Below are 15,319 nucleotides of genomic sequence, written 5' to 3'. Positions count from 1 at the left end.
GAGAGAGAGAGAGAGGAACAGGTCTCCCTCTGGCCTCTTCCCTGGGCGCTGCTGGTAGAGCTGCTTCCTCTTGGTCCCCATGCCCAGGAGGAGGAGGAGGAGCAGGCAGAGGAAGCAGCAGCAATAGCAGCATCACCTGCGCCAGGAGCAGCAGCCCCAGCAGCAGCGGCAGCAGCATGGGCGGCCGGAGGAGGGCTGCGGGGGAGCGGCGGCGGGGCGCTGAGCGGGCTCCGCCCGGGGCTCCCTGGTGGCCCTTGGTGGGCGCCCTGCTGCTGTGGGGCTTCCCCGGGGGCTGCCGGGCGCTGGAGGTGGAGCACCGCTTCCTCTCCCCGACGGCCACCAACAACTTCGCCCTGGGGCCGGCCAAGGTGTACCTGGCCTCGGTGAACCGGCTCTTCCAGCTGTCGGGGCCCAACCTGTCTCTGGAGGCCTGGGAGGCGCTGGGTCCGGAGGCGGACAGCCCGCTCTGCCACGCGCCCCAGCTGCCCCAGGCCTCCTGCGAGCACCCCAAGCGCCCCACCGACAACTACAACAAGCTCCTGCAGCCGGACCCCGAGCAGGGACTGCTGGTGGTCTGCGGCTCGCTCTTCCAGGGCTTCTGCCAGCTCCGCAGCCTCGACAACATCTCGGTGGTGGCCGTGGCCTTTCCCCCGGGGGCCGGGGAGGAGAAGGAGGCGGGGGCCGGCGGGAGCAGCCAGGCTCCGGTGACCGTCTTCCCCAGCATGTTAAACGTGGCCGCCAACCACGCCAACGCCTCGACGGTGGGGCTGGTCCTGCGGCGCCGGGGAGGGCTGGGGACCCGTCTGCTGGTGGCGGCCACCTACACCGGCCTGGGCAGCCCCTTCTTCCCCCGCAACGCCAGCCTGGAGGACCACCGCTTCGAGAACACCCCCGAGATCGCCATCCGGAGCCTGGAGGCCCGCGGCGGGGACCCCGGGCGCCTCTTCACCTTCGACATCAACCCCTCCGACGACAACGTCTTCAAGATCAAGCAGGGCGCCAAGGAGAGGCACAAGCTCAGCTTCGTCCGGGCCTTCCTCCACCGGGGCAGCGGCAGAGGCCCTCCGTCCTCGGCAGAGAAGAAGAAGAAGGGGAAGGGGACGGCGACGGAGAAGGGGGCCCCTTCCTCCTGGCCCCGACGGCGGAGCCCCGCCTATGCCTACCTGGCCCTGAACAGCGAGGCCAACGCCCGGGAGAAGGAGAGCCCCTCGCAGAGCCTCCTGGCCCGCATCTGCTTAGGGGACGCCAAGGAAGAGGAGGAGGAGGAGGAGGGAGAGAAGGAGGAAGGCGCCGCCGCCGCCGCCTCCCTCCCCGTCGGGGAGACCAAGAAACTCACCGAGTCCTACATCCAGATGGGGCTCCAGTGCAGCAGCGCCGGAGGGGAGCTCTTCAACCGCTTGGTGTCGGTCTTCCCGGCCCAAGCCACCCTCCATCTGGGCTCCCAAGGGGGCCTCCCTGCTCCTCCGGAGCCCCAGGAGCTGCTCTTCGGGGTCTTCGAGAAATCTTCCCCCTCCTCCTCTTCCTCGGGGGGCCGCCCAGGAGCCCAGCCCTCGGCCCTCTGCGCCTTCCGCTTCGCCCAGATCGAGGAGGCCATCCGGGTGGCCAGGAACTCCTGCTTCGTGGCCCCCGACGCCCGGCTGGTCACCGTCCTCGACAGCGTCGTCCAAGGCACCGGACCCGCCTGCGAGAGGAGGAAGATCCAGGTGAGCAGCAGCAGGAGCCTTTCGGCCGGTAAAAGAGCTCTGTGACGCTGCCTCACAAAGTGGTGGTAGCATCGCCTCCTCCTCCTTTGGAGGTCTTTGAACAGAGGCTGGATGGAGGTGCTTTCATGGTGGTCACTGGGTGGCCCTTGGGCTCTCTTCCAACCACTTGAGCGGTCAGGGCTCTCTCCTGTGGGATCCTGGGATTTCTAGTTTGGGGAGGTATTCAGATTGTGTGAGCCACTGTGGTGGAGAGCCTTGACTGTCTGCCTGCAGTGATGGGAAGTTCTTCCCCACTTGGAGGCCGATTTTCAATGGGGGATTGCAGCCGGGGAGGGAAGGTTTCACCATCCTCTCCCCATTGAACTGGTCATTGACCGTAATACATTTCATTCATCCATTCATTCCTCCTCTCCCCACATGGTGCAGTACTCCCCCCCACCCTCCATGACCATTAAGTGAGAGCAAAATAGTCTTAAGCTACCTGGAGGTTCCAGTTATTAAGTAACACTTTCCTGCCCACCTGGGCTCCCATTGGTTGTTTGCCTCCAAGTACCTTCAGACTTACGGTAGAATTCAAAGCTATATCCCTGTTAGTCTGTAGCATCAGTACACAGAGAGATCTTGTAGCACCTATGAGGCTAATGGAAGGAAAGACATTGGCAGCATGAGCTTTCCTAGGCTTCAGTCTTCTTCCTCAGATGCATTTGGTGGTGACTCAAGGCAAAACCTATCCTGGGGTTTTCTTGGCAAGATTTGTTCAGAAGAGGTTTGCCTAACCCACCAAGGACAGCTGGCCCCCCACAGATCTGGAATGGGGACCAAGGCTTCAGGGCAGGCTTCTGGCCCAGCAACTGATGTATTACTACCAAAGCACTGAGTTTCCTGCAACTTTAGGAGGTTAGTAGCACCTTTCTGGTTATTAGCAGCAGAGAGGGATTTTTCTTGGGAAGTTGGAAAAGAGGTGGAAAAAGTCTCAGAGCAGCTTTCGCTTGAGGAATGACCCAAAAGCACCTGCTGGTCTTCATTCACAGAAAAGACTGCTAAAGGCTAGGTGGGTAACAATTTGCAGGGTTATGTATGGTTTGGGAAACGTAACTAGAGATTAGCTGCTCCCTGTCACAACACTACAACCCAGGCTCTCCAAATGAAATTAATTGCAACAAAGGTTCTCTGAGCAGTCGTTTGTGTTTCTTTGTGCAGTGAATCATTGTTGTATAGAGTCTGCTGACACATGATGTGGTGATGGCAACTGATTTAGGTGACTTTAAAAGGGAATTATTAGGCAAATCCATCATGACCAGCAGGACTATCAAGGATAGCTTCTTGTTTAGAGGATGTGGCTTCGCAATGCCTTTTACTGGGGGCCAAGTAGGAGGCTGTGACACAATTGCCTTTGGACCTGTCTGACTTGGGACAGGATGCTAGACTTCATAGGCATTCACCCATTTTAGCAGCATGCTTGTTTCCTTAAGAACATTTTCATCTTAAGTATCAGAAGAATGAATATTGGGGGAGTAGGAAACCTGCTACAACCAGACACTTTTTGACAATAATCCTGTTCCATGAGTATAGCTGCTACTAGATGGAGAGCGAGAGGCAGGTTTTACACAGGGCTAAGCATCCACTAGAAGGCAACTGTGTGGCTGAGATGGTGAAAAGAATACTCTCTCACACATGTACAGCAGAGTCTCATGACCAGTTGTATTTGGCATTCTTTCTGACATAGTACTGTAGTCTGTTAGTCTTGAGACTAAGGCTAGCTAATTTTGGGTGGAAAATACTGCTCTGTAACTCCTGGATATATGTACCTGAGTGATGTTTTGTACTTTTCTCAGTACTGATTCTGTAGAGGACAATCAGAGTTGGATTAGATGGCGCTTGTGGCCCCTTCCAAAAAGTCTGTTATTCTATGCAGGCATTGGATGTAGAACCTGTGCACTTCATGGTTAATTTTTAGCAGTTCAGAAATTAATGTCTCATGCAGGTTGGATGTCCAAAGTATTACTAGTATTAAAAGACTCATTAGGCTTCTATTTACTTATTAAATGTCTATCCTTCTCCCTTTCGCTCTCTCCCTCTCTCTCCCTTTATGCTAAAAACACTTAACAAGAGTGAAATTCACATAAAAGCAGATACAAAGAAAACAAATAACCCACACGATTAAACACAGGGAAAACAGGAAATACAGTGAAGATAGCAGATACATAAACACAGTGCAAACAGCAAATAGAAGAAAGCCTTATAAACCACAGTTAAAAACAAACAAATAGAAAGAAACAATGGATCTTTCACCTAAAACCCAGATTAGATGTCAAACATATGTTGGAATAAAAAGATCTTGGCTTTCTGGCAGAAAGACAACAGAGAGGAGGCCAACTCTCTCAGCATTTCTAGGCCTGAGCGGCCACCCAGAAAGCCTTCTGCACATCTCCGCCACATGTGCCTCTGAGTGTGCTAGGGCTCGAGAAAACCATCTCCCAGAGACCTTAAAATCTGGGTAGGCTGATGAGGAAGAAGATGATCTTTGAAACAGCCAGATTATAAATTGCATAGAGCTTTATAGCGCATAACCATCATTTTGAGCCGAACCCAGAAATAGACTAGTAGCTTGTGGAGCTGTTATAACAAGGCAGTCACATGCCCCCAAAACCTGATCAGCAGTCTGGCCACAGCATTCTAGACCAGCTGAAACATCTGAACACTCTTCAGATGCAGCCTCATGTGAAATGCATGACAGTGGTCCAAATGGACTGTAACTAATGCATGTGACACTGTGGCCAAACATCTTCCAGACTGGCATAATTGGTACAGTAACTTTAAATGTGAAAATACTCTCTTTGCCACCACTGAAACCTGGGCATCGGGGATCCAGGAATACACTCAAACTGCAAACCCAAGTTTTCAAGAGAACTGAAAATCACCTTACTCTCTCATCTCTTGAGTGCCTTTTGACCGATCAGGGCTGGCTCTGTTATGTCTGGATTAAGCTTCATTTTGTTTCCCCTAATATAGCCTATTTACTGAGATGTGACACTGATTTAGAACCACAGTGCTTTCCTTGGATTTATTGGAAAGGAGATACAGAGCTGAGCATGCTGGTGGCCGTGAACTCCCAAACTCCAGGTTACCTCTCTGTGCAGTTTTACATATATGGTAAATAGGTGTAGGTACTTGTGATATTGAAGAGGTTTCTCCTAGTACACCTTCTGAACTTGCTACTTTAAGAAGGATTCAGGACTTCCAAATGCCATCTCAAAGAAGCGAACCAGAAAGATATCCTGGTTAATGGTAGTGAAAGTAGCTAAGACAGCCAGTGGAATCAACATGAATATACTATCCCCATTCATTTCATTGGGGAGATAATCCGCTTAGGTGACAAAAGCAATATCTGTACTATAAAGAGACCAGAATCCAAACTTAAATATATCTAGATCAGTGGTCCCAAAACTTTTTCTAGCTACCACCCCCTGTTATCTTGGTTGACGATCCTAGTGTCCCCCCCCCCCCCAATATGTATTTCTTGATATTAGGTCTACTGTTCTACTGCAAATTCAAAACAACCAATCTTGGTCACTGCTCCTTTTACATCTGGTCACCCTAGGAGTAGCAACCAGCCAAGCTGGTTGAACAGCAACCAAGAAGCCTATCATCCATGCAAGCCTTGTGGCAAAGGCCAGTGTGGACAAAAGGCCTTTCAATCACTGCTTGGCCAGCTGCTCAGTTGCTGCTCCCAAGGTGACCTGTACAATAGCAATAGCAAGTACATTTCTATACTGCTTATAAGTGCCCTTAAGCACTCCCTAAACAGTTTACAAGTGTAAGCTAGTTGCCCATAACAAGCTGGGTATTCATTTTAGTGACCTCGGAAGGATGCAAGCCTGAGTCAACCCTGAGCCCCTGGCTGGGATTGGACTCACAACCTTGTGGTTTGTGAGTGAGTGGGTATAATACATGCATTTAAACACTGCACTACCAGGGCTCCTCCTTCCTGGTGAGGAAGGACTCTCAGTCCTTCTTCATTGGGATGGAGATGAACACAGTCAGTGTGTTTACGGGGTTTACAGAGGCCACGTGCCCTGGACTGGAGACTGGCACAGATGGGGAAAAGGGAGAGATTTTAACTACAAGAGCCCTCCAAAATAAAGGACGCTCTCCAAGAATCAACCCCAGATATTCCTCCCTCTCTTTCACCAGAGGCATGTCTTCCCCACACAGCTCCAAGTGTCCCCCCCCCTCAATACATGCACAAACATTGATTCATCTGTTACCTCTTTCACCCTGTCTGCTGAAAGAAAACCGGAGCAGCAGAGCAGCTCCAACCTGCCAGCCAAATCTCAGCAAAATTCACAAAGCTTAAGCAGGACCCCAAATCTGAAAGTTCTTTTTTGCCACTGCTCCCCCCCCCCCCCTGCCATGTGCTTTATTTACTCCAGTCAGTCTGTCCCAAATTGGTGCCACTCCAAGCCATAGAAGTGATATCTTGTGCCCAAGCCTCACAAGTTTCTCAACCGCCATCACCACTGCCACCACCAGTGAAAGATGCAGCTAAGGGAGTGAGCTCATGCCAGCAGGCAAAGAGCAGGACGCACCACCACATGAAATTATCAGTGAGGCTGCCTTGTGGTTTTAAGGGACCCTAAAAAGAAGTTTCATGCCCACCATGGTCCTAAAGGCTACTAGTTCCCCTTGTTCTTCTTGTGCACGAATACCCTGACTGAAGGTCCCCCTGCCACCCCCTTTCCCCCCCTTGCTCTCCCTGCTGCCCCCTTTCCCTCTCACCATCCCCCTGGATCTTCCCACTGCCCCCTGGGGTGGGGGTGTGCCACCCACTTAGGGAATCACTGATCTAGGTGATCATTTTCTTCCAGAAACTACTGGAGCTCTAATGATGAAAGCCATTTCTAGGTAGTTCTTCAGTACTTCACTTCTTTTGTACTGCAAACAGTGCACTTTTACAAAACTGCTGAGAGCCTCCTTGACATGAGTAGACTGAATCAATAAAATTAGTCCGAATTCCATTCAGCTGTGAGGATTTAATCTTTATATTTGGATTCTGTTTGCCAAATCGATGTGTGACTGTGTGTGAATGTTTTTTCCCCTGTTGTTTAATAAGAATAGTTTATGTTCTGCCTTTTCACCAAGGAGCTCAAGGTAGAGTGCATAATTCTAATTTTCCCTAATTTTATCTTCACAACAGCATTGTGTGGTAGGTTAGGATGAGGTTTGGATCTAGTTTGTCAGCTTATACTTATACTGCCTTACTGTGTTAATACTGTGTTTACTGGAACATGCCTTATGGGGATATGAAACTAGTTGTCTATATCTTTAGTTTGTCATTTAGCACGCTGAAGGCCTGTTCAAAGTCTCTGAGATATTTCCTCTTACAAACTGTAGCTGAGAAGAAATTAGGTGTAGGTCTTAGAACTTCACTGGTCCAAGGCACAAAAACGAACAACATGTTGGAAGATCCCAAATTTATTTAAACACACAACCTAGCCATGCAACAGTAAATGTATTAGTAAACAGTAAACATGCAGATAAACAGTCAGACTCCTAGTCTGCTTATTCCCTTCTCTCTGCGGCAACTGGAGTGAGAGGAAACATAGTATAGGGGAGAAAGTGAAAGGGCACTTACATACAATGGAGGAGTGAGGAAGGAATATAATCTTCATAAGGGTTCAACTTTTGATTTGTTCCCCCCCCCCCCCCCGAAGAATTCAGACAGCCACATGATTATCTGGGTCCCTCTGCACACATGTCTTTTGTGTGTATACTTTTTGAAGCAAAATCACAGCTTTGTGTTAGATGTTACAGGCATATTGTTGTTAGATGAGTGTACTGTATAATTACAGCACATGGGATTTCTGTTAGAAAAATGGAAAAAAACAGGGTGAGTACAGTGATAATCTTTCCCCACAAAGTTTATGTTCACACAGTATCATCTACTGACGCTGCATACATTGTGAAAGTCCACTAGATTTCATTGCAGTCTGCCTTGAAGCCAAATGTGCAGTGGTTTCAAACACACACATGCACAAAGAATTTAAACAGCCCCTCTACCCCGCTGTTTCTCAAGAAGCTTCTTTCTTCCCATATTCTCCGTCCCAAGTGACTCAGAGTTTTGTTTCCCCCTTCCCCCGCCCACTTTTGGTTATTTCTCATTGCACAGAGACTGAAGGAAGGCAGCTCTGAGAATGTGTGTCCAGTTATTATTGCTCCCTTCCCACATCCCCTGGCCTGCGCATCCCTGCATTGGCACAGTACTGGATGTGTAAAGTTCAGGGTGTAGAGACACAGGCTGCTTTTCTTTACTGCTTTTAGGGTGAAAGTTTGCTTTGTTACAATACATTACTAAGTGGAGGCAAAGACTAGTAACAGATGTGTCTGCTTTCCATTTTTGAAAAGTGAACATCAAATCACAGTAGGATTTGATTTTCTTCCTCTTCTGAGAAAGACATGCAACCCGTACCTACCAAGGACCATAAAACATCTATTTGATTTCACAAGCAAGATAGATGACAAAAAGTTTCTTCCTTCCACAGGCAATGTCAGAACGGTTTCTTCTGTTAACCAAATGCATTTGACATGGCAGCTTCAATGCTGTGCTAAAATTTGTGGGGTCATTGCAGTCATTCATAGATAAGCATTACTAAGGTTCAAGTACAGGTTTTAAGCACCCAGAGCCAAGATGTTTGATAATTAGATGGTGATTCCGTTAATTCCTTAAGGGTGAATACACTAAGTATGCTCACACATGCAATCATACGTTCCACTGTAACTAATTTAGGTAAGCTAAGATTCTGATTTTTACAGTGGCTAAGCCACTGACATCCAGTTAAGAATCACAACTCCAGTTCCTTGTAGGATAAAGCACAGATTTGTTGCATGTTGAAAAGGGCCTAAAGAGAAGGCAGGGTTAACTGAAAGTTTTTATTGTGTTCCTGGACTGTCTGATGTCTAACTTTACTGTACAGTAACCACTTCTGTATTAAATAATGATGAATATATTAATGCTTTAAAGATATTGACTTTCCTTCTAAAATGAGCTTAAAGATGTATTCCTTATAGCCTCAGTATATGCTGTAAAAATAAAGATAAGTTTATAATGATTGATATTATATATGATTGGGAATGAAGGCAAAAAGCTATGAATATGGCCAAGATCAGAAGCACCGTGTGCATACAAACTGCACATGCGTCCCATTTTAAAGAATAACTTTTCTCTAAAGTTAGAAGTTCAGTTGCTCTTTAGGTTTCCTGTATTCCAACAAGCAGTGTGCAATTTCATCTGAAACTTTTAAAAAAAGAATTGAGGGGGGGAGAGAGGGTAGATAACACATACCCACTGGTAGTTTATCTCCTTTAAAGTATTATCTCCAAACTATCTTCTGAATTTTGCTGAGTTTAAGGAGTAATGTGGATGAATATTCTGTGAGAAATCTTCTGAAAGAGAAATTCTTAAAAAAAAAATTGGCATGTTTAGCCAGTGTTATTGCCACCACCCCCTCAAGTTACAAGCCTGCATAAAATATTACTCACCTCCTTTTTATTCTCCATTTCTCCTTGACCATTCTGCTGCATTTTTCCTGTTGGCTGTGGAAGAATGGCCTTCACTTCCTCTGTGATCAGTACAAAGAAGCAGAGTGGGCTGATGAATAAGCAGAGCTTTCTTTTTCTGCTTTGGCTTCCATACCAGACTTCTTGGCTTCCATACTGGTGCTGAAGGAAGTAAAACCCATCCTCTGATTATAGCCAGTGTGGAAACCAAGTCAGTTAGCAAAGGAGGGACAGTATGACCTGACCCTTCTTTGCCTTTTGTTGCTAAATGCAGAAGAAGGGACTTCATAGAATCATAGAATCATAGAGTTGGAAGAGACCACAAGGGCCATCCAGTCCAACCCCCTGCCATGCAGGAAATTATTTCCTTAATACCCAGCACAGAAGTTGCTCAAGCCCTCTTTTCCTCTGTTCTCACTTGTCTGGAAGGAACTGGTTGCAGGAAATTCTTGGTCACCAGTCAATCACCATTAGATGAATTGTTAAATACAAAACATTTGAGATGATTTCACCAGCTCTTTGTTACAGTCGGCCCTCGGTATCCATTGACTTGCCCTCCGCGGATCCAAGCATTTGTGGATGGCAAGCCTGCACTGTCCCGAGCTGTGGCACAGCTGCATGAATGCGCCACCACGAGAGAATGGGGGCTGTACCTAATGGTGGCATGGCTGTGTGACCATGCCTCCATTGGGGACAGTGTGGGCTTGAGCACCAATGGATTTTAGTATCTGCAGGGGGGAAGGTCTGGAACGGATCCCCATGGATACCGAGATCTGACTGTATATAAATGATATATGCATATGGATTCATATTTACAATTTCTACCCCACATTAAAACTATCTCAGTGTATTTTCAGTGCTATTTGAAAAATGATTTTGACTAATATTCACCGCTAAAAGTACTCACCCTTTATCAACAGCCTTGCTGTCTTGCAGACACAGAGCTGTAACTTCCTTGACTGAGGCTGCATCCACACTGCAGAAATAATCCAGTTTGACACTACTTTAACTGCCATCCTGTGGAATTCTGCAGATTGTAGTTTTGTGAGACATTTAGCCTTCTCTGTCAGAGAGCTCTGGTGCCACAGCAAACTACAATTCCCAGAATTCCATAGCACTGAGCCATGGCAGTTAAAGTAGTACCAAACTGGATTATTTCTCCAGTGCACGTGCAGCCTCAGTCTGTCTACTTGGAATGCATTCGTCCTCTTTTCCTACTGCCTTTAGCATTATTGTCTTTTCTAATGAGTCATGTCTTCTCATGATATGACTAAAGTATGTCAGCCTAAGTTTAGTCATTTTGGCATCTATGGAGAGTACAGGTTTGATTTGCTTTACCACCCATTTGCCTTTTTTTGGATTCCACACTATCTGTGGAACTAACCAGCACCAGATTTCAATTTATTTGACTCTCTTCCTATCTGCTTTCTTCACTCTCCAGCTTTCACAACCATACATAGAAATGGGAAATATGATGGCATGGACAACCCAAATTTTAGTAGTCAATAATATATCTTTACTTTTCAGGCTCTTGCCTACTTCCTTTATAGCTGCCCTTCCCAGCCCTAGACTTCTTCAGATTTCTTGACTGCAATCTCCACTCTGATTAATTTCTGAGCCAACTTGCATATAAATCATCAGTGGTCATTATTTTTGTTCAACTGTATTAAATGTTCAACTGTAGAGAAGTCTCTGCTGTTTTCTGCTAGTAGTATGGTGTCATTTGCTTATCTTAAACTGTTGATGTTCCTTCCTCCAGTTTTCACACCTCTTTCCTCCTAGTCTAATCCTGCTTTATGTATTATATTTTCAGCATACAAATTAAACAGAGAGTGATAACATGAAGTCTTGCCGGACTCCCTTGTCAATTGGAAACTATTCTGTTTATCCTTGTTCTGCCCTAACTGTAATAATTTGTTCTGAGTACAAGTTAAGCACATCTATTTCTTTAGGACTAATCCATAGTTTTTAATGATCTACACAATCAAAAGCTTTGCTGTAATCTATAAAGCACAGGTTGATTTTCTTCTGAAATTCTTTGGTATGCTCTATTATTGAGATTACGGTCCTAGACACACCAGCACTTTGTGTCAGCCTGGGCCCGAACTAGGGTTGTGCGGGGGCTGAGCGTTTACACACTCAGAAACCCTAACGCTTTCCTGAGGCACCATCTTTGCATGCATCCATACAGATGGTGCGCGCCATGATGACATCCCTCATGCACAGTATCTAAATGGTGCTGTGCCTGAGGGGCATCATAAGGGCATGGTGTGCGGCTGCCGCGTCTCCAACCCAGCCTGCTCAGGGGCGGCATAGAGCCGCCCCTGAACAGGCTGTTTCTAGAGCCCCTATGTTTTCAATATGATCCTGGGTGTCTTTTCCTTACCTGAATCCTTCTTGGTCATCTAGCATTTCTCACTCCATATATGGTAAAAGTCTTTGTTGTAGAATTTGGAGCATCACTTTGCTTGCATGGGAGATTAGTCTTGTGGTTGCTGCAACCCTTGGTGTCACCTACCTAAATTTACTTCAGTATAATATGTAGGGAGTAGGAAAAGGGGGGGCTTGCTAGTTGAAAGTGGGCTATTTTTTATGTATTTGTGTCCTGCCCTTCACTCAGTGAATGGCCAAGGAACAGTTATAACTAAGGTCTTTCTTATCTTAAGCAAATCACTGCTTAACAAATTGACTCCCAGTTGATGAACTGCATCTTGTTTTCAGTACGTTTTGTAAACACAAGCTACCCCAAATGGTATTAGCTGATTTTAACAACTTATAAGTAATCTCTGTAGCTCAGTATAATAGATTTTTTTAGAACTTGCATGTCAGCTATCTGAATTATACAGCAATAGAAAGCAATAGCAAGTACATTTCTATACCACTTTTCAGTGAACTAGCATTCCCTAAGCGGTTTACAATGTGTAATCTAATTGCTCCCAAGAAGCTGGGTACTCATTTTACCAAACTACAAAAGGATGGAAGGCTGAGTGGACCTTGGAGCCCTCCTCTAGGATCAAATTGACAATGTTGTGGAGGCAGTACCACAGCGTTGTGGCTGCAGTACCAATTATGAATATATAGAGCTGTTTTGTTCCAAAATACCTGTTAGGAGCTTTGATGAAATCAATCTCTGCCCCCCCCCCCCCCCTTCCCGGGTTCAGTTAAATAACTCTGCTTGTCTGTGGCTAGGCATATGATGGTTCAACCACAAATTTAACATACCTCAGTTGTATGACTATATCCTGTAATGAAGCCAATATACTTCATTTCTGGGGTTTGCCCATTAAACGCTGGTTTCATATGTAGCAAGGAAGAGCAAAATCACGCTCCTTTTGTCCGCTTACTGTAGTATAGAATGAGATATGGAAGTGGCATTTGAATTTGTACTACAGTGCCTTGAAGGGTCAGACTAAACATGCCTAAGCATATAATTCAAAAACAGACTGATACAACCAAGGAGGATTTTTTCTTCCTAACACACACACACACACACACACACACACACACACACACACACTTGTTTTCCCCATTGTCTGAGGTTTTTAAAATGGGACAATAGCAGCCTGGATGAGGCAGACAATTTTTTACTGATAAAATTTTTATTCTGAAAAATTTCTGATTGGATAGAGGGAAATTTTGTGGTCAGTATAATTTCTTTTTTTTAAAAATGTGCATTTAAAGCAGGACAGTGTCTAGGGACCAAGGGCTGTATTATCACCATTTTAACACAGAGAGTGCTGTATCTACCATCTCACTGCCATGCTATAGAAATTCAGCAGTATGGCATGATTAGACAAAAAATCCTTTAAAGTTGCATATACTTTGGTCCTAAAAGTGGTGTGCATAAGTTGGACTGCTTTATGGATGTGACACAAGGTTCAATTTCATTTCATCCACAGATCCCCGAATCCCCTGAATCTCTCATCCAAGTACTAAGCAGGCTTAGTGCTTTTTATCTCATGCTAGTTTTGAGCCCTGCTGCATGCTCCACCACCCTTAAGAGTTGGTCAGTATAGGTGACAGACCTTTTCCCCCACTGGCATAACAAATGCGCAATTTCCACTTGAGTCAAGTTGGGTCCATTCCTCCTAAACCTTTAGCATGCAATTACAATCCAATCTTTCAAATGTCCTTAAAACCACAGGTGGCCTCTGTGATTATTTTAGTTGTATGTGTTTTTTATGAACTATTTTTAAAGAAATTGTTTTAGTCTATTTTTAAATAATGAGTTTGGCTCTTTCTTTTATCTATCTGTTTTAATGCTTTAAGTTTTTTCCCCCATCTGTACGTTTCCTTAAGAGCCCTGCAAGGTTAAAGATGGTGAACAAATCTTCAAATAAATAAATAAAGTCTGCTGAAATTTTCTGCCTTTTGTACCTGGTTTTTGCTTTTAAAAAGTAGGGGAAAACTTATTAGCAACTGCATGTAATGTGTAGTTTGGCCCTAAGTCTAAAACCCAAATCAAAGAATGAAATATATGAGATGATTAAATTGAATGTATGTGTAAGCTTTTGATTAGTTGATTATCATCAAGAGAAATAGTTAAAGCTCAAGAATGACTTAAAGCCATTCCTAGAGTATTTGGGCCATACATTTTTAGTAGAACCTAGAGCCCTAAGGCTGCTTTCTGAAGCAATTTATTTGAAAGTAGGTTCCATGGATATTAATGGGACATATTTCCAAGTCAATGTGTTTAGGCACGGAATAGATGCTACTTTCAGGCCTTTGAAAATAACACCCGTAAAATTTAATAGATATAAAAACAGAACTCTGTATCTCATCTAGTTTTCATAGCAATTAGAAATTTTTTTAACAATTACACAGTTTCATATTGTATTCAGCACCTGGCAGAATCATATTATTATATATTGTAAAGGTAAAGAAAAAGGTAGCAAGAATCATCAAGGGGCTGGAGTAATTCCCTTGTGAGGAATGGTTACAGCATCTGTGATTTTTAGTTTTTGACAGGGATTTATAAAAATTATATACAGTCTGAAGGGAAAGGAATGAGGTTCTTCCTCTATCTATGGCGGGTTACAGACGGGCAAAAAGGGGTGTGTTCATGACGTCATGAAGATAGAGCCTTCAGACGGCCCTTACCTGAATGCCGCCATGAACACGCCGCCCGCACGCCCCAAGCGGGAAGCGGCATTAAAAAGGTGCTGCTTTTCCCCGCTTCTTTTCTGTATGATGCGCAGCTGCGCAGCTCCGTCTGCCGGCAAAAGAAAAAAAAAGCCCCGTTTTTGGCCGCCCGTGCGGAAGCTGCCTCTCTCTTTGCGGCGTCCTCCGAGGCGGCAGTATGGAAACTGCGGGTCAGAAACGGCCCCAGGTGAGGCGTCTTCACTGCCCCCCATGTGGAAGCCCCATACACCTGAGCCACGCCCCCGGGGCGGGCGGTCTGGAGGCTCCGTATTCAGCAGAATACACCTCCAAGACGTCTTCCCCTGCCCGTCTGTAACCCACCATTGTTCAAGAATCCAAGATTATCCAATGAAGGTGAATGGAGGGAGACTGAGGACAGACAAAAGGAAGCACTTATTCATATTTCACATAATTAAGCAGTGGAATTAGTTGTCATAAAGTGTAGTGATGGTTACCAACTTGGATAGCTTTAAAAGGGATTTGGACAAATTTGTGAAAGATAATGCTTGCAGTGGCTACTAATCATGTATATTCTATACTATACTACAGCAAGGATCAGAAGTAGCATCCTTCTGAATACTAGTTACTGGGAAACAAACAAATGGAGGGTATTCTAACATCCAGCTTATGGGTATGCTAGAGACATCCAGTTGGGTGTGAGAAACATAGCAAAAATAAAGACCTCGGATCTGATCTGATAAGGTTCTTTGTAGGTATAGATCTGTATGATTTTGATTTTGCCTTTCATGACTGTCTTTATTTTTATGGCATTACATTGTGTATTTTCAGTTTCCTTTTACTGTAAACTGTTCAGATCATGATTCTGTTGAAAAGTACAGTATATAAGATTTAGTAAATATCTGGAAACAGCTACAAATATGTTTAAGAGGTTTAAGATAATGAGTCAGCATGGATGT

At 45.3% G+C, this 15,319-nt stretch overlaps 1 protein-coding gene across 2 annotated transcripts in view; it reads left to right on the top strand.

The window, feature by feature from the left end:
• Positions 1–6: 6 nt before the first annotated feature.
• Positions 7–15,319, top strand: part of PLXND1 (plexin D1) — a 226,404-nt gene continuing 211,091 nt past the window's right edge. For both annotated transcript variants that reach the window (XM_042451226.1, XM_042451225.1), the window contains exon 1: positions 7–1,703. In XM_042451226.1, coding sequence (XP_042307160.1) covers positions 177–1,703 — 1,527 coding nt within the window. In that variant the 5' untranslated portion in view covers positions 7–176. The remainder of the gene's footprint in view (positions 1,704–15,319) is intronic.

This window comes from Sceloporus undulatus, chromosome 2, assembly GCF_019175285.1.
Source record: "Sceloporus undulatus isolate JIND9_A2432 ecotype Alabama chromosome 2, SceUnd_v1.1, whole genome shotgun sequence".
Lineage (NCBI taxonomy): Eukaryota > Metazoa > Chordata > Lepidosauria > Squamata > Phrynosomatidae > Sceloporus > Sceloporus undulatus.
This window is presented reverse-complemented; position numbering and strand designations above follow the sequence as displayed.